At 42.1% G+C, this 26401-nt stretch overlaps 1 protein-coding gene across 1 annotated transcript in view; it reads right to left on the bottom strand.

Annotated features, from left to right (window-relative positions):
• The window catches only part of LOC134450377 (gamma-aminobutyric acid receptor subunit gamma-3), a 139786-nt gene that overhangs the window by 28840 nt on the left and 84545 nt on the right, over positions 1-26401 (bottom strand). Inside the window, exons 4-5 of the mRNA XM_063200222.1 lie at positions 23174-23394; positions 10583-10665 (exon numbers count right to left, since the gene is read on the bottom strand). Of these exons, the coding sequence (XP_063056292.1) occupies positions 10583-10665; positions 23174-23394 (304 nt within the window). The remainder of the gene's footprint in view (positions 1-10582; positions 10666-23173; positions 23395-26401) is intronic.

The following is a 26401-nucleotide window of genomic DNA, read 5'->3' as shown; positions in this document are numbered from 1 at the left end:
TATATTGTAGCCGAAAATTTACAACGGAAGTCAGAGGTTAAAACTGGAGCAACAGACGTTTCGGACCTAGTCCATTCTCAATGTCTCCAGTAGGAGATTACCTCAAGTGATTACTACATTTTAGGAGTGGACGCACCAAGCAATACACAGGTTTAAAGTGTAGGCGCAGACACCGACCTTGTTGGTCGTGTTTTCCTTTCCTAAATGGCAGCAACATTTTTGCCAACTCGATTAAACATCAAACCCGCTCATTCCAGATTCGGTCTTTTATTGAGAAAGGCCACCAATTATTTGTCGCGCTCTTGTCATCAACAGAGATCTGATTCTGTGACAAGAAAGGCCTGACAGCGTTATTGCAATAACATTAATGTGAAAGGCATCCCGCTGATGTTGTTGACAATAAAAAGGAAGAGTTTGATATCCTTTCTAATTTATCATACACCCATGTCTTTTCAATTGTGTTGCTTTCATGAAATGACATCGGCAACACGAGTGACCCTCTGCAATAGTGAGCGGAGGAATATTTACATGCAATTATGAAAACTTCAGAAAGTCGAACAAAAGCATGCCAGCATTGCCAGCCGCGTGATATCAGTCTAGCCAGCTGCACTGTAACCTAGCAACAGTTTATACAACACGACAAAATACACAAAAGACTGTGCTTGACCATCTGTTTTTTCTAGTCTTTTGCTGTATCACTACCAAAAAACACAGAATCTCACAATCTCACAGTGCTTGATAAAACTGTATCAACTCATGATAGAATGACCTTGAGAAAAACAAAGATCGGTCAATCAGCCTCCCCAAAGTTACACAACCATCTGGTTGGGTCGGGAACATACTGCTGTTCCAGTGGATGGAGTGCATGCCAACAGCTGTGTGGTACATATGGCATACACAAATAAGAAGCAGCAGGAAGGACAGCAAAAAAAAAAAAAAAAAAACCAAGAGGAGGATGATAACAGACAATTGCAGCAGCTCACGGCTTCACAGCGACCCTGAGTGACGTCCATTGGAGAAGATTCTGATCATTATACTTCTCTGAACGTGCAGTACTATAATTACAAAGGCCAGTAGTCTTGGTCTGGAGTGCTCTCCTCCACTGTCATCATCTCATACACGCGTATGGAGACTAATGCTTGTGATGGGGCACAGGGTATAGCCAAAGGGTGGAGACAAAGGGGTCAGTTGTCTTTGGCCCAGGGAGAAAGAGGGCCTAGAATTGAACCCTCATTGCATTATATGCATTTCACTAGGGAGCCTTTTAGATGACTTTGTCGTGGGTCCTGTCAAATCTGTCAGTGGCCCTGGCAGGCCCGTCGTCAGGGGGGACAAAGGGGGATTTTGTCCCGGGCCCAGGGAGATAGGGGGGCCAGAATTAGATTGTATGTATTGGGTAGGGGCCCCATTAAGATGACTTTGTCCTGGGCCCAGCCAAATCTGTCAGTGGCCCTGGTGGTGGGGTATCAGGGCAGCATGCGAGGCCAGGCCAGCCTGAGAGTGGGGTGGGCTGGGTGAGGCCAGCCTGAGAGTGGGGTATAGGCTGGGTGAGGCCAGCCTGAGAGTGGGGTATGGGCTGGGTGAGGCCAGCCTGAGAGTGGGGTATAGGCTGGGTGAGGCCAGCCTGAGAGTGGGGTATGGGCTGGGTGAGGCCAGCCTGAGAGTGGGGTATGGGCTGGGTGAGGCCAGCCTGAGAGTGGGGTATGGGCTGGGTGAGGTGAGGAGTGTGTTTATGAGGAGCCAAGGTGGCATGCTGAGAGGCTTTGATGGGGCTGCAAATGTCAAGCCACTCTGGCAACTCGCGCATGCTTTTCCACCTGAGTGGGGTCAAAGCAATTCTCCACGAGCCCGTGCCATGATGGATGGGGGAGATGTACTGTGTACGTATCTCTCTCTCTCTCTCTCTCTCTCTCTCTCTCTGTCTCTGTCTGTCTGTCTGTCTGTCTGTCTGTCTGTCTGTCTCTCTCTGTAACTCACTTTCTTTCCACCAGACTTTTTCCACCCCTCTCTCTGTTTCCCCCCTGTGTCTCTCACATAATAACACACAAATTCCCCCTCTCTCTCTCCCTCTCTCTCTCTCCTCTCTCTCTCTCTCTCTCTCTCTCTCTCTCTCCGTCTCTCTTGCTCCCTTTCTCTCTCTCTCTCTCTCTCTCACACACACACACACACACACTCTATCTCTCTCTTTCTCTTTCTCGCACACACACACACACACACACACACACACACACACACACACACACACACACACACACACACACACACACACACACACACACACACACACACACACACACACACACACACACACACACACACACACACACACACATTGTGCTAGCTAGAGTGACCCGGTGCATCTGTGTTTCATAAGCCCCTGTCAATCTCAAAGGGAGAAAATATGATGTCTCGTCTTTCCTTCAAGACAGAAGAGCAGCTTAGACTTTCAGATTTTGAAAAAGAAAGCAGTATAGTCCAGGGAGCCTTTGGGTGTCTCCAGCTGTGTGAAAGAATATGAAGACTAGGACAATTCAGACACCTTGCTGTGCAACTTTTGTGCTTGTGTGTGTGTGCGTGCGTGTGTGGGTGTGTGTGTGTATGTGTGTGTGTGTGCGCGTGCGTGTGTGTGTGTGTGTGTGTGTGCGCGCTTGCGTGCGTGCATGTGTGCGTGAGTGTGTGTGCATGTGTGTGTGTGAGTCAATGTGTTTTGGTTTCTCTGTGTGTATGTCACTCCTTTCTACCCTTCTGGGGAATAGTAAGAGCAATAGTGTAGTGCAGGAAATCTGGAAGTGCTTCAGTATTCAGTAGGACTGAGCAGGATTGGGTTATACTGCAGTGGTTCCCAACCTTTTATGGCCCGGGACCCCATCCCAAATTTCTGGGGACCCCAAAAACATTTTTCTTATCATGACAAAAAAACTGGCAGGCTATTAAACCCATAACGATTTCTGAAAGTGCAAGATTATATGCAGTGTTTCAACCAGAATATGAATTATTGCGTAATATGAATTACTGATATTTATCCGTATTTTATCACCCGGTGAGCAGACGGTACATCTTCTGATTGGCTGGGCAGGTGTCCTTTATTCCCCGAGAGCAGGACACCTATGATGTCATGCGGGCATGCGGGCGTCTAAATTGCTTCTTTTCTATCTTTCTGGCAAAGTGCCGTTACTAATTCTAAACTGCAGGTTGCTATGGCCAAGACCGCGTCGTTAATTCTATTACATTTGGTTGTCAAGCCAAGACCCCGTCGTTAATTCTATCGCATTTGGTTGTCAAGTCAACCCAACGTTCTGCGTCCTCACATGCCTCTGATAGAGGCGCGTCTCACTAGATTAGGAAGTGGTGCTGTCACAGGGAATTTGTTCCGGGCAGGGAAAAATTTCCGGGTGACGCAACAATCGCGTTCGAATCAGCTGTTCAACACCATTCCAACAGCGTCGCTAAGCTGGTCACAATAGCTCGTCAACTGGTCGCTAAGGCTCGAGATACGCGTGCTATGTTACTGTTACGTCACCCAGAACATCGTAATGTCGCATTTACACATTTAAAACAGCAGTTTTGAGTATTGGCAGCGTGTATTCATTGTAGTTTAACTTGGGACTGGACTATCCTTAAGCCCATCATCCAATTTTAGGACAGCCATTAGCAGTTACGTTGACAGTGGATCTTAAACTACGGAAATGCCCATTTGGGTATGTTATTTTGACAATGTCGCATAGCAGAATACAACAATCTACTGGAATGCAGGAAACAATCGTCCGTTTGCTTGAATGAAGACCTCCAAAAATGATATTTCATTGACTTACCACTGGCAAAAATGTCCGCAGATGAATTTGGAAAATTAACTTGGCTTGAGAAACTGCAAAACAGTCAAACTAATGAAATGATCATGTAGTCAACAACTGCCCTGTGATGCAATGTGGTTCATTCATTGTTAAACTTTACTTGACCGATCTGCAGGAAGAACTGCAAATCAATATTACTGAACCAAGAAAACCAGTGGACTTAGTTTACTTACGAGTTTCCCTGCCCGGAACAAATTCCCTATGACAGTGCCCATAGCAATGTACCAAGCGCAGTGGTTAATCTACTTCCTCACTAAGCCTTAGATTAACATATTAATAAATTAATACTTAAATGCCGGTAACCGGGTGATAAGCGGAATAACGGCCTTCAAGGTGTCCCGATATCAAGGGAAAATGGACTTGACGCGCCGTCGGGCTGTTAGAACGCTCCGCCTCGTCCATTATTTCCCTTGATATCGGGACACCTCGTCGGCCGTTACTCCATACATGTTGTCACACCTAGACATTCCAGGCAACCACATTTGAATTTCAAGCGACCACATGGGATCCCGACCCCATTGTTGAAAAACACTGCGTAATACTGAGAGCAAGAGTAAGGGTTTCTTCTTGGAGTACTGTACAGTACGTGGCCATCAAAAGGCCTCTGCCAGGGGTTGTGCCGCTGATGGATCGTGTCAATTTTGTTTTCAGATTTGTTACAGCTCCTGAGTTAATTAAGGGCAAAATTGTAATAGGCCTAGCATATTATGAAAATGAAAAAATGTTTTCTAGTCAAGACGTTTTCAATGGAATATGTATTGTACAGCACACCATAGTTACTGAACATTCACGACATGGTTGACTATGCACCACAATGTCGAGTGAGATCGGGCACAGATGGATGGATTGCGGAGGGACAGGAGATTGATTGTCAGGGGCATTTGGTGTGAGTAAATGTGCCGCAAAACGCATGACTCACTTCAGCCATCACACTGCGTGCACCTCCATGCTCAAAACACAAACCGCGACGGCTCATTGCCTTGAAAATGAGCAGGCGGTTACAGTGGGTGAGCGCTGGTGTGCACAAAGGAGTGTAAAATCTTTCTCATCGGCAGCGGGAAAAGGTCAGGGTCTGTTGCATGTACCTGTGGGCAGTGAGTAAGAGGGCTGGAGTGGGGGAGAACTAGGGCCCGGGCACTTTTGGCTTAAAGCCCCCCCCCCTCATAATTAGCGGCGCAGAACTGACTCACCGGTGGGCCCCGCACCCTTGTGGGCCCCTATTTTCAGAAATGTAAAAAAAAAAACATTTCTGAAAATAGGGGCCCACGAGGGTGCAGGGCCCACCGGGAAATGTCCGGTATGCCAGATGCCCAGTCCAGCCCTGGCAGTGAGTAAGAAGGCGGGGAGCTGGAGTGGGTGTGTGGGAGGGGGTTGGGTTGTGTGTCAGGAGATGGGGGGTGGGGGTGGGGGGTGGTGATGGGGGGTGGGGGGTATCACATTAAGGCTCACGTTTTATCTCTGGTTGTTGTGAAGGCAATGGATAGGTAGAGAGAGAGAGAGAGAGAGAGAGAGAGAGAGAGAGAGAGAGAGAGAGAGAGAGAGACGAAGATGGAGAGGGGGACGGAATTGGATGTGTCTGAATGTGATGAAGTCTGTGTGTGTGTGTGTGCGTGCGTGCGTGTGTGTGTGTGTGCGTGCGTGCGTGCGTGCGTGTGCATGTTTGAGAGATAAAAAAGGGAGAGAGATTGTGTGTGTGTGCATGTGTGTATGTGTGTGCGTGTGTGTGTGTGTGTGTGTGTGTGTGTGTGTGTGTGTGTGTGTGTGTGTGTGTGTGTGTGTGTGTGTGAGAGAGAGAGATAGCAAGAGGGAGAGATCGTGTGTGCATGCGTGCGTGCGTGCCTGTGCGTGTGCACGCATTTGTTTGTTTGTGTTTGTGTCTTTGTTTCTATAGATGAAAGTAAAAAGATGATGAGGAACTTTGAAGAAGCGATTCATTTTTGTTTTGAAGCCAAATGTAAGCACCATCTCACTCTATAATTGTACACAGGGCGGTACCACCATTAGCTATTGAAAAAAGAGACATTTTCTTGCTTAGTCAATTGTACCTTATTTGACTTCTTGATGAATAATGCAATGGACCTACCCAGGTGAAAAACCCATATACTTAAAGTGTACTTTTTTTGACCGTACTTAGTACAAAGTGTACTATTTTCGGCGATTTAAAGTGCGCTTCATTGCACTATTAGTGCGCTGAAGCACTACTAAAGCAGTACTTCAGCACACTTGCAGCACACTGAGGATGCTAAATTGGCACCGCTTTTGGACAACTTTAAGTGCACTACAAGCATACTTTTGAAAGTATGCTCCAAACACGCTTTTCATGCATTCGTATGGCATTAATAGTGTGCTTGAGTACACTTCTATAACATTTTATTGTTACTAGAAGTACAATAAAAGTATATTAACTTCATGCTTCTTTGGACTACATTGGAACATTTTAAGTATGTAAAAAGTATATCATATTAAGTATTGTAAATATATAACAGGTATGCTTGAAGTATATTTACAGTACACTCCCAAGTACAACGAATAATATAAATGTAATACAACAATCCATGCTGGTTCTCAGAGCTTGTACGTTACACACAGCCACATGTTACAGTAGTGATACAGTATGCATGCCTAACACGACTGACATTTACAATCATTGCATTGTTACAGAGATTTCAGATACACATTTCACTTTACTTCATTCTTGTTCAACCTTCCTGCAGTTGATCATTTGAATTAATCACGAATGGTGACCCTTGATTTTTTGTTTGAACAACTAGTTCCAACTTACCTCTCACCATGATATCATGGGAAGCGTGAGTCTATATATACCAGAACATATACGTGACCATCATAATGACGGTGGGAACATGGCCATTTTTTGTGTACCACTTTAAAATGTTAAAACTCCTACAATAAATGCAGAATATAACAATGAGTAATATTTTCATGCAAACCAAAGATGTTCCTTAGAGGTAAATGGGTTCTGTTTGAGAAATTTAGCTCCAAGAAGTGCATTGCATGATGGTACATGCATGATGATGCATGATGGGTAAATGCACTTTGTGTAAGCACACTTTGAATATATTTGGATGAAGCACAATCATGGTGCACTTAGAAAAAGTATACTTCCAATATGTTAAAGTGATTTACTTTAAAGCGCACTATAGAAAATCACACTTCGAAGTCACTTGGGTGAAGTATAATCAAAGTGCACTTAAAAAAAGTGCAATTGCAATATGTTATTAAAAAATACACTTTTAGTAAGTTCACTATTAGAACACATTTAGTATATTCCTCTAAATACACTTTAGCCAAACATCTTCTAAGTGCACTTTATGTATGGTTCGCAAAGTGTACTTTCTTTGAGAGCAACTTAATTACATCTAATTTTAAGTACACTTTAAATAAGCATATTGTAAACATACTTTTTCTTAGCACAAAAAGTGTGAGTGCGCTTTTAACATGCTAAGTACACTTCAGTCGTGCTTTTATTGTACTAAATTGAACCACTTTTTCACCTGGGGAGGCAATACAAGTAGTCAGATACTGAACAACAATTTGTTGGCTGTTTTCTTTATCAGTCTGTATCAGTCTTGCAATTTTTGAAGTGCTTTTATTTAATTTAACATTCATTTGCTCCCGAAATATCCATGGAAGTAATTGGAAACTTAAAAAATTGCCGGATTGATTCTGTAACTTGCCGGATCGATTCTGGATTGCCCATGCCCCGCATTGGATTGCATCGCCGAATCGATCATTGTTGACACCACTAATGATAAATGATTTAAGTACAATGACATTTGTTAAGTCCTATGCCAAACATGTGAGTACTTTTGACAAGAGAGAGGATAAACCCAACGAGGCAATGGTTCGTTATTATGATGAGCAGAGTTCCCTTTTGCCAGCCCTTTTATTCGCATAGACATGGACTGATTAAATGATTAGATAACATAATTACAAAACTGAAATGTACCAGTGTATCAGCAGTAGAGAATAGTGCTGCCTATTTAATTAAACTAGTGAGAGAGAGTACCTTTACTGTACATGGATAGAGCTAGAGGGCAGAGGGGTATTTTGATGTTCAGTGTTAAGTTTAAATTAAAATTTAAGCCAGTCAGTAATGATGGAAATCTTATCACTTGTTGTCTGTTTTAACATTATATGTTTTCTTGGTTGCAAAATGCACATGGCTAGTTTTTGTCGTATTTTATCTTATTATATCTTATCTAATAACACCGGCAATTCACGTTCTAGCAGTCAAGTAATTACAGCTACCACCATAGCCCTTTGCCACCACACTACGAGAAAGGTAGCTGTAAAAGTAATAGCAAGGACAACCAATCAGGAAGCACGGCAAATAATCTGCATCATCATTTACGCACATTTATAATGAGGTTGCCAAATAAGCACAGAAATGAGCGAATTGAGGCCAAACGAAGCATGTTGGATCCCAACCAATACACAGCGTTTTCACATAGCCTTTTATGAAGGTTCTAAGACATTACAGACCCAGCCAAAAAATTTTGGGCTATATATCACATCACAGAACAAGGGTAAATAGCCAATTCAACCATTCTCTATCCCCTTTAAGATCACAGATACAGTAGGTTTGTTTATGACTGTGGTTGCCTTACGTTGGGGCTTTAGAGTGACTGCAATACACATCTACTGTAATGATTATGGCTACAGTATATCACGAAAGGATGTACTTTTTTTTGTAAAACTCACTTGTTTACCACCGCACATGCTTGAAACCCTCTTAAGTATTTTTTTTTTTATCTTGGTCTCTTCAAATCACACAACATGGTTCCAGTGATCCATATCCTTGGTCTGTTCATCTCTCTTGAGATCAAGATTAACAAATTTGCTTTAGATGGTGTCAAGCATGTGTGGTGGTAAACAAGTGAGTTTTACAAAAAAAGTGTATCCTCTCACTAGCCAAGCATGGTAGTGGGACTGACATGGTGTGGGGATGCATGAATGCTGTCAACATTGGCAATCTGAAATACACCTAAAAGAAACCTGCACGTCAACATGCACTGTGACTACTGAAGCAGATCATGATATTCTTTTGATTGCATTCTCATTATATTTGATTGCATTCAAATCTCACACCAATCTATTTAAGCCAGGTACACACTCAAAATGTAAAAGTTCAATGCAAAGAAAGGTTGAAACGCACACCACTGACCTCCCTTTTAATCCTTTTTCATTTTGAGACGATTCGAGCCAACACGGCCCCTTTTCTATCAGATTTTAATCTGGGGTGTACTCACTTTTGTGGGTACATGTTCAAACATTAATGGCTGTATTTAGTTTTTTTTCTTAGTGAACAAGAAATATAAGCAGTTAAATATGTTGTTAAAAGGTCACTAATCATTGTGTCAAAGTTAAATTTCTGTAATGCTTTCCTATGAAAAGATATACTCACAAATCTGGAAAAACTGTGAGGAGTGTACTCACTTTCGTGATATACTGTACATTCCTTTTTCTATAATATTTGCGACCTTGGATTTTTTATATTTATTTTGCCTGGACATTCTGCTTACTTTTGTGTCCTTTGGATCCTGTAATAGCTATCTTGGCTTCAAAACCATTTACAAACGTCCGCGGCTCAACAGTAAATGACACGCCACACTACATTAACTGGAGTACATTGCCTGCATGTGGGTGTTACAAACAGCTCCACTGAGGGTGATGTTCTTTTCTTATCTCAGCTTCTTGTGGATGACATTAACATTGCTGTAAAATGTCTAAAATGTCATTCTTCTGTGCAGGCACAATGGGCTTCATGAAGGGAAATTTTTTATGGCACGATCCATACAGCATTTTAGGTGTTATTTCTTTTTTGAGAGGCTTTTTAGCTGGCCGGTCACTCGTGCCAAGCAGCATGTGGTGAAATGAGCATAGGCCAGAAGCAAAAAAAGACTGATTTTCTGCCACCTGGTCATTACAGCACTCGACCATATGTTTTATTTTTGGGGGCCGTCAGAGCGGCATTCTAAAGCATCAACCAGTCGGTTTAATGTTTTAATGGTTATGTTTCCAGGCCTCAATGTGAATTGAATTTGAATTAACTGTGATGGATAGGAATTTAAGAGCATTTTTTGCGGCATCCTATATGTCAAGATAACTCTCCGGGATGTTTATTAAATGACTGGATATAAGACACAGGCTGTCTGACCAGTAAAATGATCGCTTGCTAACTGACCAGCACCGAGGGAGGTAGAATCCACAGCGTGAGGTGTGTGTGTGTGTGTGTGTGTGTGTGTGTGTGTGTGTGTGTGTGTGTGTGTGTGTGTGTGTGTGTGTGTGTGTGTGTGTGTGTGTGTGTGTGTGTGTGTGTGTGTGTGTGTGTGTGTGTGTGCGTGCGCGCCCATTCACGCGCACACGCGTGCGAGTGAAAACTGACAACAAAGTGGATATTGTGTCGTGTGGTATCGTATCGTATCGTATCATATCGCATCGTATGGTAATGTTAACAGACACGTCAGTGTCTAGGGGATTTCTTATGATCCACAGCCTCTTACATTTGGAAAAAGCATTTTAGTGAAGTAATATCTCAAGCATAAGCTTTCATCTAATATAGACATCTATGACATTTGTGCCTCAAACTTTATAAGCACAGATTGAAGTTATGATTAGCAGACCTTTGAAATGCTCCTGACATATGCTTGGTATTTGCTGTTGGGTGCGTGACAGAGAGGTCAAAAGGGTTGTGGTAGAACTCAACTCACAGCTGGAGAAGATGAGGGGGCAGGAGTGGGCATCCATGGGGAAGTTGTGCAGTTGGAGCTGACATTCAGCGTTGATGGTGAGCCTGCAAGCACAAAAACAGCACCATGACTTTTTCATATTATTTATTATTTTTTTCTCTGATGTCTCTCTCTCTCTCTCTCTCTCTCTCTCTCTCTCTCTCTGTCTCTCTCTCATATTCTGTTAGTGTTGCATTTTCATCACAGCAATATGAGTACTCAAAACACAGGGGATTTAGATGTAATAAACACTCCCTGAAACTCTACCAGGTTAACAGACGATGAGCTCTGTACAGACCCATAATGCAGTAATGATAATAACGTATTAACCGATTACAGCATGGGCAGTTTATTGCACACGGAGCCCAATTTGCATATTTAATGATGATGCATGGAACCTGATTACATCGTAAACACTTATAGCGAATGTGCCTGGTGGGTTAATGGCTTAGCAGAAGTTCTTAATTAAAATTACAGATGATAATGATATGAAAATGAGCAAACTAACAAGGAGTCTGACACCCATATCAATATTTATTGAACAAGTTGGAAAAATATAAATAATTGACACTACCTAGATTCCAAATGTGTGTGAGCGCGCTCTTGCGCGCGCATGTGTGTGTGTGTGTGTGTGTGTGTGTGTGTGTGTGTGTGTGTGTGTGTGTGTGTGTGTGTGTGTGTGTGTGTGCGTGTCTGCGCGCGCGTGTGTTCTCCAACCGTGACCATGAGAGAAAGAGAGAAAAGGTTTAACAAAAATTGATTACCACAAGAATACCAATGAAGTATACATTATGTATGAGATAAGATTGGTGAGTGTGACTCCTGCACAAAATCATAAAACATATTTAGATTCATGCATAATCAGGTTGGAAACCACTATGAAGTTCATAAATGTCTAAAAGACCATACCAATAGATATCACCTTATTTTGACCTTGGATCGTTTTTCTGAGAGGTATTACGTACAGTATGAATACTATACTGTGTCCAATAATAAAACGGTGATGAAAAATAATTAATAACCTTTCACGGGCTCATACATGGGATCAATTACTCCATAAGTTAGGCAATTACTGTCATAGAATAAAGCGCAAAACAAAGTCTTGTGAAGAGGCCCATGGAAGACACCTATATTCTAAAGTGGAGCTTCTAGATACTAATTTAACTTCACGTGCACGGTACAGGTATCTGCATGTCCTTCAAACATTCACATTATTGTCATTTATCATTTTCATTGATATACACAAACTGACATGCGACTCAGTCTTGATATGGACAATAGTCTTCAATCCTCTTTGGACTTGGTCTTCATTATTGTCTTGACCTGTTCTGGTCAAAGTATGTCTTGACTGCAGCACTGCTTTTAAATGTTAAAAGCATCTTCTGGTTAGGAGAAAAGTTTTAACAACAACCCTTATTTGACAACCTAATCACATCGACTGAAGCGTTTACAGGGTTAAATAAGAGAAAAACTATCCCGGACCCATACCAGTGAGTATATCCCACACAATTCCCCTTTTTTGTTGTGCTTCGTTTGACTGTGGCCACCTGAGGAGGGCTGTTTGTATTCCCAGCACACCTGTGCCGCACCTGAGACCCCCCAGCATTGCTTTAGAGTCCCCAGAGGCAGCTGGTACAGATGTAGGGCAATGGCTGCAGAGAAAACACTTCAGGCTTGCCGACATGACCTGCCATCTGGAAAATGGGATGCTTTCCACAGTGGTGACACCAGCAGAGGTCTGTCTTTGTTCTAATCTAATTCTTCACTAGTTGAAAATAAATCAGAGAACTGTAGCTGTTTGTATGCAAATAAAATTAAGTAAAAACAAACAAACAAACAAGCACATGCATACATGCATCATGCATCATGCATCATGCATCGTACACACATGACCATGAGCATGAGCGTAACGTGAGTGCGCAAGTGTATGTGTGTGTGAGGGTGTGTGTGTGTATGCGAATTGATGCAAGGCTGATTGCTGTACACTTGAGTGTGTGCTACATGTTTACTGCAATGTGTAATAATATGTATTAGGGGTAACACTTTCTATGAAGCCCATATCTATACCGCATTATGAGCGCATTTATAACAGATTATAATGCACATTATAATTACTTACAACGTATTACGACTACACCGATGATGTTTCATGATGCTTTATGTTAACAGTAATGAATAACCATGAATCTAGTTTATAATACTTTACAAATCCAAGGGTATTATGAGTGCTCATGACTGGATATAAACTACAGGCTGCCTGATGGGGCTTACAGTACATTATGATGCATTATAGATGTGCATTATACAGTGCATTATAGATGCATCCATATGAACTTCACTTTACTTAGAGCACACATTGACGACTTATGATCTCACATGAAACATTATAGCATCGTATGAGCCCTTATGACAGTTTATCATCCAGGTCTGTGCATAGAGGGGTATAGGTACTCATAATGTACTATAAGCCCAATCAGGCAGCCTGTAGTTTATAGCCAGTCATGAGCACTCATGACACCCTTGGATTTATAAAGCATTATATGCTAGATTCATAATTATTCATAACTGTTAATATAAAGCATCATGAAGCATTATGAGTGTAGTCATAATACGTTGTAAGTAATTATAATGTGCGTTATAATTTGTTATGAATGCGCTTATAATGTTGGCTTTAAGTAAAGTGTTACCGTATTAGGTCTTAGGTGTGTACTGTATGTGTTGTATTTGTGTATTTGCGTAAGATGTCAGATGCCTAATTTTTCGCGGAATTAATATACTTTACGCTACTGTACATAGTGTAGTACATACACATACACATACATAACGCATATATGCAGTGGACTGATCATCAAAGTGCTTCACGGGGTCCGCAGGGACCACTGCACACAAGAAGCTCAGATAAATTACGTGGCGTATTGGGCAAGATCGCTGACCGTGGTGCTGAAGTACAGCCACGGCCGAGAAATGTCTATGCAGCAAACATTCTCGAGCTTGGGAGTATGGGGCGCCACTGAGAGTTCGAGCAGTATCTGTGCCCGCAGATATGTGCGAACTCTGAGCGGACACCCCTCGCAGATGATGGTTGGAGAGCAATGGAGGGAGGTGAACTGGAAGGAAGCTAGGGCAGGACACCTGACAAATCGATCGAACAGTGGCGGAAAGGAGGCGAAAGGGGAGGTGGTGAGTGCGAGCAAGAAAGAAAATTTAAGACTGGAGACAGGTGAGTGGAGGATAAATGTGGTATAGTTAATTAAGGGGCGTTCCAAATTCCAGCTGAAATTCCACCAAATGACAGTAGAACGGAGAATGAGATGCAGCTGGTTAAATAGGCGTGCTTATCTTTTCGCGCTGAATTCAGGCAAATGACAGTTGAGTGGAAAACAGAATGCAGGTGGTAAATTAGGCATGCCAAATTTCATTACGCTTCTCTCAAACTTTTGTTTTTAACAAAACGTGCATTTTAAGTACACGTAGGCCTATATATTATCCATACATAAAGTACATGTATATATCCATACCTACAGAATTGATATTAAAGGTACACTGTGCAGGAAATGGTCAAAAAAGGTACTGCAACTATGCTGCTCATTGAAACTGGGCTGCCTATTGCCAAATTTGATCTTCACATGAAAGTTTACTAAGTAATAAACACATATTTTCTAGTAAGATCCAAGATGTTTTCATTCTTATTTTTATTTTGACATATGTTTTATCTTAATCTTTTAATTTTCTTTGACTCTGTATGAAATGTGCTATACAAATAAACTTGCCTTGCCTTACCTTACAGTACATGCTGTACATAACCTATTCAAACACATATATACAGTATACTCATATCACACACATACATACATACATACATACATACATACATACATACATACATACATACATACATACATACATACATACATACATACATACATACATACATACATACATACATACATACATACATACATACATACATACATACATACATACATATACAGTACATACATACATACATACACACACACATACACACACATACACACTTCACCCTTCTATCATCAGACCGGAGATACAGGTGCATACGCGCTCACACCAGCCGACTCAGGGACAGCTTCTTCCCTCAATGTATCAGACTGCTGAATTCAAAAACATCAACATAGGAAGGAATCCACTCATCACATGTCCCCTTTCTCCAACCTGCCATTTTTTTTAAAAAAATTTTTTAATGCAGCTTTGAACTTTTTTTTTGCCTTTTTACTTTCTTTTTTTAACCTTTTTTTTTGGGACTTTCAGAGTAGGGAAGCTTTTCATTGTATATATATGTTTCATATATATACACATGACAAATAAAATATCTTGTATCTTGTATCTTGTATCAATACATTAACATGCACACATCAATACATACTTACACACATACATTCAGACAAACGATCTATAAAATAAAAAATAAACTTTTGAACTATATTCACCCCTACTACCACTATATGCCAGAGTTAGAGAGGGAGCAGAGAGCATTGGAGTGGTGTGGGAGCTCATCAGCATGAAAGCCACCATTGTTTATTCAAGCTGACCACAAAACAAACGAGCGCAATTAATCTGGTGCGAGCCCTCCCTCCAATCACAAGCCACCCCTGCTGCTGCTGCAGAGCCCATGAACATTGATTCTCAATAAGCCCCTATATTGGGTAGCGGTGGTGGTGGTGGTGGTGGTGGTGTGTGTGTGTGTGTGTGTGTGTGTGTGTGTGTGTGTGTGTGTGTGTGTGTGTGTGTGTGTGTGTGTGTGTGTGTGTGTGTGTGTGCTCGTGCAGGGCCGGATTACTGCACAGGCTAGATATGGCTGCAGCCTTGGGGCCCCCACCTGCAAGGGGCCCCCTGATTGTCAAAAATTGCAGAATTGCGACAAGATGGAATATCAACATTTCATTTGTTCTGTTGAGTACAGTTTGTATAAATGTCCTACTTAATTTCTAGCTCGAAATTATAACACTGACTGTGAAAATTTGTTTCGAGATTTGCCTTCCGAGGGGGCCTACAGCAACCTCTAGCCTAGGGGCCCCGGGCCATCTTAATCCGGCCCTGTGTGCCTGCGTGCGTGCGTGCATGTGTGATCTGAAAGGTGTATGTGTGTGTGTGTGTGTGTGCGTATGTGTGTGTGTGTGTATGCGTGTGTTTGTGTGATTATGTGTCTTGTTAGCGTTCGCGCCTGATTAGACTGTCATGAACTAGCCTGTGAGCCTCAATGCATGCGGGGCTTTCCTGTTGCCAAGGAAATGCTTGCCGAAGCGTTGGAGACAGGAAGATAAAGTTGCCCTGTTCAGCTGTGAAATCTCCCCTCGGTCCAAATAGCAGGTTTGCATTGCCCGCCACCCCAGGAACCAGCCTTCTGCACTAAATAGGCCACTGTCTTAAGTCTCGCTCAAAGAGATAAATTAACCACGACAACTCTGCCAAAAATACATTCCTCATACTGTGGAGTTGAGCGTAATCTTTGTTTTTTAACTTTCCTTTTATGCTGCCTTGCCTTGGCTTTGTGTGCTTACCTTCAATGCAAAACAAGATTTTTCTGTGCTTTTTTTTCTTCTTTTTTTGCAGAGGCGGTGTCAACGTTTTTTGACAAGGATCTCCATCAGTGTCAACCCACGGAGTACACGCACGATGCATCTTTAAAAGCCAGAGTTTCACCATTGTTGTTTGGGCTTAGGGCAACACAGATATACATATATATATATACTGTAGAGGAGCACACTGACATTTTTATTTCATTTTTAAGTTGGCCTATGTTAAGTTTGACAATCAGAAGTTATGCTGAAAAGGACAACAGCTCATTAAGCTCAGCACCATAGCACAACTGTGAGATCCTCTTTGAGAAATGCAAATGTACTCTTTGTGAAACATGAAACCCTCCAGATATATGGAAAAGTAAATTAGAATGGAAATGTCAAGGACAATGACCATAATGGTGTTCATATGGTGCAAATTGTGTAACGACATGTGCATCTGTGACATTAAAATGAGTTTTCAGAGGGAAATTATCCGTCTTAAAGGGCACCGTATACACCCATAGTCCCTTGAGGATGAAGAATTGAATTGAATTGAGGAACGAATTTCTTGTGTTCTCAAATGTGTTTTATTTGATCACTTTCTTTCTTTATGCACATGTGTATTAATATCTCATCAATTTGTGATGATTATTTTCTGTTGTTGTTATGGTTACTGTTACAGAGTAGATTGACATGGTACATTGATCATAACCTTTTAGATAAATCACTCCTGTGGACATGCTGCTTCATGAAATTTGCTACATAAATGTCAACGGAGGGATAAGTTGAAGAAGAGTTCATGTTCTTTGAGCCAGTAGTTCTTGTGCAGCTACAGCGTAGGACCACCAAAGTCAAGCAGGACCCTGACCTTATGTTTTAATTCTAATATTGTGTTATTGCTTCACAACCTTTTCACAGTTCATTGAAGATCTAAGTCTTGCATATAGCAACGTGACCAGCAACTATGCAACTGGTTACAGCTTATCGCACCACTCTAAAAAGTCAATTGACTACTTTTGGATTGTTGAAAGTCCGGTATCCTCTATCCACTGACAACTGACATTGTACTTTTTCAGTGGTCATGTGCCATGTGCAATTACACAATATAACATACAATTGTGCAATGACCTCAGAACTTTGAAGTGGCCCATTTAAACTGAGAGGTACATTTCTCAGCACTTTAACAAAACATTAGTGATTGATTGACATTTGAAAAGAAAAATGAATTCTTTAAATATAAGATTTTTTCATGCACCACTCTCCATGGCATAAACATTGGTCATTGAAATCTACAATTTTCTACAGCTTCAATGACCCTGGTGACGTGTGCTCGTTGTGAGCTATTTCAGCACCTGTGGCGATGTGCTTTATACATTTTCACAGGATCTGAGTAGAGCTGAAGGCTATGTACTGTTCTGGCCTCACTCTGATTGAGGTTGTGTAATTACGTGACAGCCATCATCTCAGGTGCTTTTAGTGGGGAGAGAAGCTCATGCAGGGATGTGGAAAAGGGGGGTCAGTTGTCCCAGGCCCAGGGAGAGAGGGGGGACCCAAAATTGGTTCCTCATTACATTGTATTGGGTGGGTGGGTGAGGGGCTTTCACAGGACTGTCCTGGGCCTGGCCAAAGCTGTGAGCAGCCTGGATACCATGCCATTGCAGAGTATGTGTCACTGTCATGCAGGGATGCGGACAGGGAGGTCACTTGTACTAGGCTCAGGGAGAGAGGGGGGCCCCAGAATTGGTTCCTCATTACATTGTATCAGGTGGGTGGGTAAGGGGGGCTTTCAGAGGACTTTGTCCTGGGCCTGACCAAAGCTGTTAGCAGCCCTGAGACCATTCCACGGCAGAGTATGTGTCACTGCCATGTCCAGCCACTGCTGCTACTGCTGCTGCTGCTGCTGCTGCTTACCCATCTCTTCTCCTCAGTGTCCGTAGCTGAGGCGCTTGTTTATTTATGAAGAGAGAGGATACAGCCTCAGGCACACACTCGCCTCACATCTGCTTTCATTATGCATGTTTGAGATATTGTTTACATACCGACTCTTGACAGCCACAACAGAAGCGGCGCAGACAAAAGTAATGCCACCGGGGTGGCTTACAGTATGGTCCAAAAACCCTAGCTGAAGTTGTTCTCACATATCCTTAGGAGTTGTGCTTTCGGTTTCACTTTTTTTCCCAGAAACTGACTTTTTACGTCTACACACAGATTTATGACCTGCACTTAACAGTAATGAGTGAGACACCGTTAAAGTAAGTAGTATGGTACAAGTTCTGGCCTCTGGTTATGAATGACAAGTGGACAAACATGTAGGCCTATCTGGCCAAAGTTGATGAAACTAAAGTGATATTCTATTTACCACCTCATATAACTTCTGTTCTCCTGCCTCACAGCACTATCTGCCTTTTCAATCACTGATAGCTTAAAGGATCATTTGCAGATTGCAAGTGACTGTGAGAACCTTTTGCAGGTTTCATCTTGTTGTCAATAAAGTTGTGAGATAACGACAGATAACAGCGATGATGAATGGGGGTGAATTTGTGGCTGCGTATTTACGTAAGTGTCTGGATGGGGCTTTCTACCTCTAAATCATACGCGCAGACACAATCGATTTGCACTCCGCCAGTGTTTGTTCTGTCTGACTTACATGGTGTGTGCCAACGAAAAATGTCTTTATTTATAAGGGGGGTGTATGAAATCGGACAGTAAATTTGAGCCGCTGAACTTTGCACAGCCCTGCTTTTGCTAAACTTTTCCTAGTACAACTTTTCCTTACACTGACTTATAGTTATAATGGTTTGAATTTGTTTATTTATTTATTTTCTTATTTCTACTGTCTTGCTGCTCCTTCTGGCGCAACCCCTATACATGGGTCCCCTGAAACATTGCATTTGTCAAGACAAGATGTTCGCCATTGGTTAAAAGGAAGATTAAATCATTGTAACCTTTAAGGAGAGTCCACGACTACCTGCCCTCTGGGTGCGGGAGGGAAGGGAATGTCCTGTGTGTAGTTGCAGAAGGCAGCCAGATGATGTAAATCAGGTTAAGTCCACTATTCCTCCAAGTAGAAAAACTAACCAGACTCTTTTTACTTTAGTATGTAAGTAATTTAGTAATTTAGTTTAGTTTAGAGGTTTAGTATGAGGAGCAGGCTTTGCCGACTTAGTTTTACCATCCCAATTTAGTGCAAGGGTATGATAAAAACAGACTGTACCAGACTACCTCAATCTGCTTGACTGTCCACCAAGGACCAGGCACAATCTCTTGCATCAGCATAGTCTATCTGTGGGCCGCCACTCCACTGAAGCCGGCGCACCGATGATTGAGGATTTGTTTACCCTCCAGCCATAACGGCGAGTGCCTCCAGAGGAGTCAGCGCTCCGCTGTTAATGGCTCCCTCAAAAGCCCAGAACGGGAGTCGGGATCTGTCAAACTTTATAATGGCCGACATTGTCAAGGGGCGGATTGGATGGCTGTGCTCCCAAACCGCCCCAAGAGGACATCTACGGTGACGATGCTGTGTTGTGATTATTAGCTGCTGTGGCTGTGACAAGCTAGCTGTCAAACACTTGACTTGTTCCGAATGTTTGTTTCACTTTAAAATGGACTGACAACATTAAGTGTAAAGAAAAGAAGGTGGCCAAAGGAGTTAGTCCAATGAGTTCATTCGTAATAATACTTAATAAGCAGCCAAAACAAACTTACTTCTAACCCTCAATACAGGACAATTTCTAGGTTTGTGGTTAATTTCTCAAGTATCCCGCATTGACATCTCATAGCATAGGTAGGACAGCCCTGAACCAAATAGATGTGTTACAGAATGTTATTTTGAGCTGATTATTTTCAGGGAATGGCCCATTCTGATTGCTCCAGCAGGCTATAACAGGGTACCATTATTGTTAAGTTGACGGCCAGTATTTTTTGCACATGTTTGGAGTTTTGTACTACACTGGACATTGTGCATACCTTCACTAATTTGTACCCACTGTTTAGCAATGTTGAGTCGGGGCTTTTTGGTTGTCTATGCAATGTTCCATCTTGTTTTGCAATAGACTGTTTGCCTGTATGGTGAGTAATAGTCTATCTCAATATTACCATGTTATGTTGGCTACGCAGGTATTTTTCTATTATTATGCCAGTTTTATTAGTTGTTTTACTAAGGTGACAACTATGTAGGCTATGTGTTGTCTAGGCAATATTCATACCTGCAAACTCGTCACCTTTTGGTGACAGTCACCTTTCCCCTGGCCAATTAGGTAATTCACATGAATCGTGTAGACCTGGAGAGTTTTTTTTGGGGGGTGGGGGGTGGGGGTGTCCCCATAAAGGCACACAAGGTGTTCCGCTGGAGACTGTCACCTTTTTTTCTTTGACGAGTTTGCAGGTCTGAATATTAGAGTGCATCATCGAGTCAATGGGTGGTTGACGTGACACCTTGTTTTTACGTAACATTGGTTAAAAACCAACAAAACTGTCTTTTTCCTCTTAAAAACAAATGTCAATGAAAGAAGATGTGGTACATTATGTTTCATATTAATCTTAGATGAGAAGAAACATTTTTGTTAAGATTCATGTAAAGGTTTATATGTCAAATATCCTGCGGTGTGACTGTAACATTAATGAAACATGGAATATAATATATATATATAAATTAACCCACAACATTTTGAATAATGTATGAAGCATTTGGCATGATTGCATAAATATTAACTTCATATTAAGATATGTGAATGTGAAAAAAACTGAAGACAGTAATATTAACTACAAGTTCAATTTCGTAACACAAATTGCGTCCTGTGGGGTGACATGTATGTCAATGTTTGTGAACGGGCAGCTGCAAGGCCAGTTACAAGGGTCTTAAAGACAGGCTCCTAACCAGTCAGTACCTCAGTTATTGGAGAGTGGTGTGGAAGTTTAAGGTGACTAACTATTCACCTCTTAATATGTCTACATATTGCAATGTTTCTGTCACGCAATGCTTAGGTTAATTTGATGGTGTCCTGTGGTGTGACTGCTCTTATAGAAGGGGAAAAAGTTTTTTATATATATAAATGAAAACAAATATTAAGATTAAACACAATATCATTATCTAGTTAGCATGAGCTCAGAGGTCAGTCATGTATACAAAAGGATTAAAATGGCCACAATGCAGTGAATTTCCTGTGGTGTGACTTCATGTCTTGCCGTGTGACATACTTATGCCATGTGTTACTCAATCCTTACTTGTTTTTCATGTATCATGCAAGGATATAAGGATACCAGGATATTTATTTGTCACATTCACACAATTATTACAAGTAATACAGTGAAAGCATGCATTGAAATCACAGTTGTCTGCCTGTACAATGCATAGGCATGTGTGTGTGGGGGTGGGGGTGCGGGTGGGTAGTAGTGTGTGTGTGGGGTGGGGGTTAAAGGAACAATAGTACAAAGAGCATGGGGGATATGTTTGTGCAGAATATTAATAATTTTATTGTATCTTACAGAAATGTCACACCAAGGATGTCACACCGCAGGGCACATTTTCCCAAAAATGGCAAAAAATAGGTGAAATTCCACAGACCACTAAGAGCTTTATTTTTTTTTCTATTTTTTTCCATTTTTTTCTATTATTTTTTCAAGAATTGGAAAAACGTTTTTTTGTTTTGTTTTTGCGTTACGCCCTTAAACGTCAACCACCCCAATACAATGCACATGAGATTCTTATGTATTGATATACCATGACAACTTGTCTCTTTCTTTTCTCTTCTGCCTGGGGCTGACGTGGTAGTCTATTGCTGTGTCTGAAATGGCACAGCAATCGCACATGTGGCATTTAGTGCATATTGTACACAGTGCACTGAGGTCTTCAGTACATAGTGTCGAGGGAAAGTTTGGACCAGTAACGTTGTGTCCTTACTAGAAGTGACGTACTGGCATAGCATTAGCTCGCCAAAATATTGGTTGGCTACTCTTTACATTACACAATGTTTCATGCTTGCATTTACATTTCCTTCACCCCAAATGGTAACTATCTCACATTCATGCATATGTAGAACCTAGTTCTACATGCCAAGCATCTCGACTGTTCACCAAACTCTTTCACTGAGCCGAACACCACATTTCGTCTATTGCAGTACGTTAACAACATGGCGTGTTTAGCATGTGCAATGTCCATAATTCAGACAGTATTTGACCATTGTTAGGGCAGCATCCGGGCACTTTCAATGCACTGAATTTAGCAAAATGTTCTGCGTGAGCACCGCACTGAAACATAGTGCCCAAAGTGCACAAGTGTGCCATGCATTTGAGACATGGCATAGTGAAGTGAAAGCCACATTGGGAAACTCCAACTCCCATTGTCATTGTGACACAGCACTCCATAGCACACAAGTAAACACTACACACAATGACATTGCATTTATGCCCCACCCGTGCAATTATCAGCCCTCAATGACGCCCCAAGAGAGCAGTGCGACTGGATGGTACCATGCTCAGGGTACCTCAGTCATGGAGGAGAGTACTGGTTGATTACTCACCCCACCAACCTGGCGGGTTGGAAATCAAACCGGCAACCTTTGGGCTACAAGTCTGACGCCCTAACCGCTTACCCATGACTGCCCATACTGTCTCATACTGTAACAACAAAATTTCCACATCTGCGGAGAATGTGTCCTTTTGCCCAACTACGTATGTAGGGCCTTTCAGGGATCCCACATAGGACCCAACACACAGCATGTGTCCTGCATATAGGAGTTCCCTATATTAGGTCCATAAGTAATACTTTGGGAGGAATGAAGATTGTATACAGTAGTTAGGGTAGATGATTTTGGGTTTGTTGACTCAACAACTCACCTTTAATAGGCCTACTATTAGTTAGAATATATAGACATATCTGCACACACACACACACACACACACACACACACACACACACACACACACACACACACACACACACACACACACACACACACACACACACACAGACAGACAGACACACTGACACACACACACACGGTCACACGTAGTACAAACATACAGCCCCAAAATGTACCTTAGTGTGTAGAGAATCTTTCCATCGTTCCATATTCTAAGGAGCTGATTAGGCATAGTAATCCAGTGTGAGTCTGCATTCTTTGAGTTCCTGAATATGGTGTCCGGCAACCATATAAGGCCAACCATGTTGCTGTTCAGAGTCAATATTTTCATGGTGCTGTTGTATCTTAGCCGACTGTCTGTCCAGGTCTGCGCGAAGATGATGTCGATTTGGTACTCCTGCAACGGAAGAGCAAAAAGCAAAAAAGAACAAAAAAATCAATGAATGGAATGGAGTTTCATTCATTGTTTTGAGGCAAGACAGATAGAATAACAGTGCATCACACCAACGCCTACAACAGTGAGAAAAAACACCATAGACGCTCAGTGGATCATCAGGCACAACGAGGCATCAAACTGGGTCATGGTCTTGTTCGGAATGAAGAAGACAGTCATTTCTATTGATAACCCATCAAAACGCCGGGAAATAATCTACTTTTTTTCAGATAACCCCCAGCCGAAGCTCAACAACATGTATTTGTTCACAACATCAGTAGAGAACTCAGGCACTGATAATGAGTGATGACAGAATGAGTTCTCGACGAGACGAGGTGAAGGAGGAGGAGAGGGGGGCACGGTGAGAATCAAACCCATGGATTGGGAGCATATCCCTTTGTAAACACAGGCATCTGCTGCGGTGCTTATCAGAATGAGGTTTGCTAAGAGCGGCACCAAAATGGCTGCTTGTTTTAGCATATCACTGGATCACTAGCGTGATATAGGCCTACTATAAGATCAGCCATGCAGGGCCCACTGGGGGGAAATATCAGCAAATCTGTGCATGTATATTGTGTGTTTATGGTTTACTGTAAGATGGAATTGAATTACAAAATGACTTGGCCATTATGTTAAATCGTACTGCAGTCCCATGCCATTTGTGGCCATTGTGGCCATAAGGCCCTGGTTCTACAAGTAGGCCTACAGCTGTTTCACTTTTGCAGCTAGGGCCAAATATCTAGGGACTTCATCAAGTCAAGTCAGGTCAAGTTAGCTTTTATTGTCAGTTTCTTCATATGCACAGGCCATACAAGGAAATTGAAATCACGTTTCGCTCTCTATCTATAACATAGACATTCACAGGACTGACATTTACAGACTGACATCAAAGTGCATGACAGGACAAGAAACACTGATGTACCAATAACAGTAAAGTGATGAAGTGCAAAAATACTGAGCATTTACCATTGGTGAGCGACAGTGATGGACCAGTAATAAACCAGTAACAACCATCAACACAGTTCATCTTAGTATTGCCCCTTTTGCATAGTCAGTCTGGAAAGTAATACACTGAGGCAGGCACACAGTTTCACAATTCTACATAGTTATGTAATTCCAAAGCCAGACACAGCCTCATGTTGTGCATGAATGCGGAAAAGTGGAGCAAAGCATTCATAATGCACGTTATTGATTTCAAATCCCTATTAAGATGTGGTGAAGACAGTGCCTGTACTGCTGATCAATTTGATGGCTTTCTTTAATGGTGTTTTCACAGATGAGAGATGAGGCATGAAATGCCATCATAGCGCATTATCAGCCAAAATGTACTCCAGCTTCTGGCACTCTACAAAAACGGATCCTGTTTTGAGCTAAATCTGTCCTCTTGACAGATCACAAAAGGTGGATAAATCATTTTGACATGCTTTTAAAAAGGATGTGTTGATGCCAAGCGCCTTCCCGATGAGTTGCTGTGCTGAGGTACACATACAGTACATTAAATGCCATGCCACTGACTCTGCATCTGCCTTCTACTCGTCAAAGAGATGTAATAGAATCTCTCTCACTCTCTCTGTGGTGGAGCTTGGCCAAGCAACACGTTTGTTTGGACAGGGGTCTGGATCAGTGTGCTGTTGTTATAACTGGGATTACGCTTAAAAAAAAAAAAATGTTTTGGCTTTTGCACTTTATTTTTGACAGGACAGTGACAGAGAGACAGGAAATAAGTAGGGAGAGAGACATGGGGAAGGACTGGCAAATGACCCAGGCCGGCGTAGTAACCTAGTGCCCTACCATAAGGCCACGGAAGGGCCTGGTATAACGCTTTTGACAGGGAGCGAAGGGAAGATCAAGAGAGAGGAAGAAGGTGTGTTGGCAAGGGCAGAAAGTGCAATATTCCATCAAACAAGTTTTTATTCTCAGACCTTGCTTGGAATGATCTGGGGGTTTGATGAGATAGAGTGCCCATTTAATTACAGCATTTTTTTTTACCATATCAGCAGGCAACAAAGCCAACAGGAGGGAGCAAAGGGGTCAATCGTCCCTGGCCCAGGGAAAAGAGGGCCCCAGAATTGGGTCCCGATTTCATCATATGTATTGGGTGCAGGGCTCTTTCGAATTACTTTGTCCTGGACCTGGCCAAAGCAGTGTCAGTAGCCCTGTCAGCAGAATGGAGCCAGCTAGAAGCCATTGACAGTCCATGTGCTCCTGAAAAGGTGAAAATGTGAAAGATGGAGAGAACAGGATCTTTTGTCAATATGAGCTACGTGTCGAACTGAGCTAGTAAGCCAATACAACGTGCAGCAGCGCCCCTAAGGGTTAGGGTGTGCGTGTTCATGATTTTTGCATTGATAAAAGCCTATTGGTAGTTCCTCTCGACAAAGCAGCCCATCACGACAGAGCTCTTATTGATAATGTAGCACACTCTCTGGCATCTTAGCCAGCCTAAAGTGACTTGTTCACTGAGGCTTGGGCTAAATCACACTAAACTTGACATTTCATTCGAGAGGAAACATGATGATGATTTGGGCCATTTAATTCTCACTCCACTTGGATGTCTGGAGTGACAGAGGACAAAGGCTTGTTGCTGGACCCAATTCCACCCTTTCTCCTTCCACCATATTGAAGATGGGAAAGAAAAGAAGACTGAAAAAGGACTGGAACCCTAAAAAGGCCAGGGCAATTTTTGCAAAGCCCCCTCTAAATTGCGGGCCAGTCTTTAAGAAAAAACAACCTTCAAGCATCAGCCCCTAAGAAATGTTGGCCCACTGGAAAATGCCCAGCATGCCAGAACCAGCAAGGTCCAGGCCTACTTCTACCAGAGAGAGTAGAGAGAGAATCTCTGCTTCTACCCTTTCTCCTTCCCTTAAAGTATTATATTAGAGAGGGAATAGAAAATACGATGGAATAGAAAATGAGGCAGAAAGAGAAATAAAGATAATGCGTAATCATACTGTACCTGATTTTTTTTTAG

The sequence above is a fragment of the Engraulis encrasicolus genome, chromosome 6 (genome assembly GCF_034702125.1).
Source record: "Engraulis encrasicolus isolate BLACKSEA-1 chromosome 6, IST_EnEncr_1.0, whole genome shotgun sequence".
Taxonomy (NCBI): domain Eukaryota; kingdom Metazoa; phylum Chordata; class Actinopteri; order Clupeiformes; family Engraulidae; genus Engraulis; species Engraulis encrasicolus.
The sequence above is the reverse complement of the archived record's forward strand: the minus strand, read 5'-3'. Positions and strand labels throughout refer to the sequence as shown.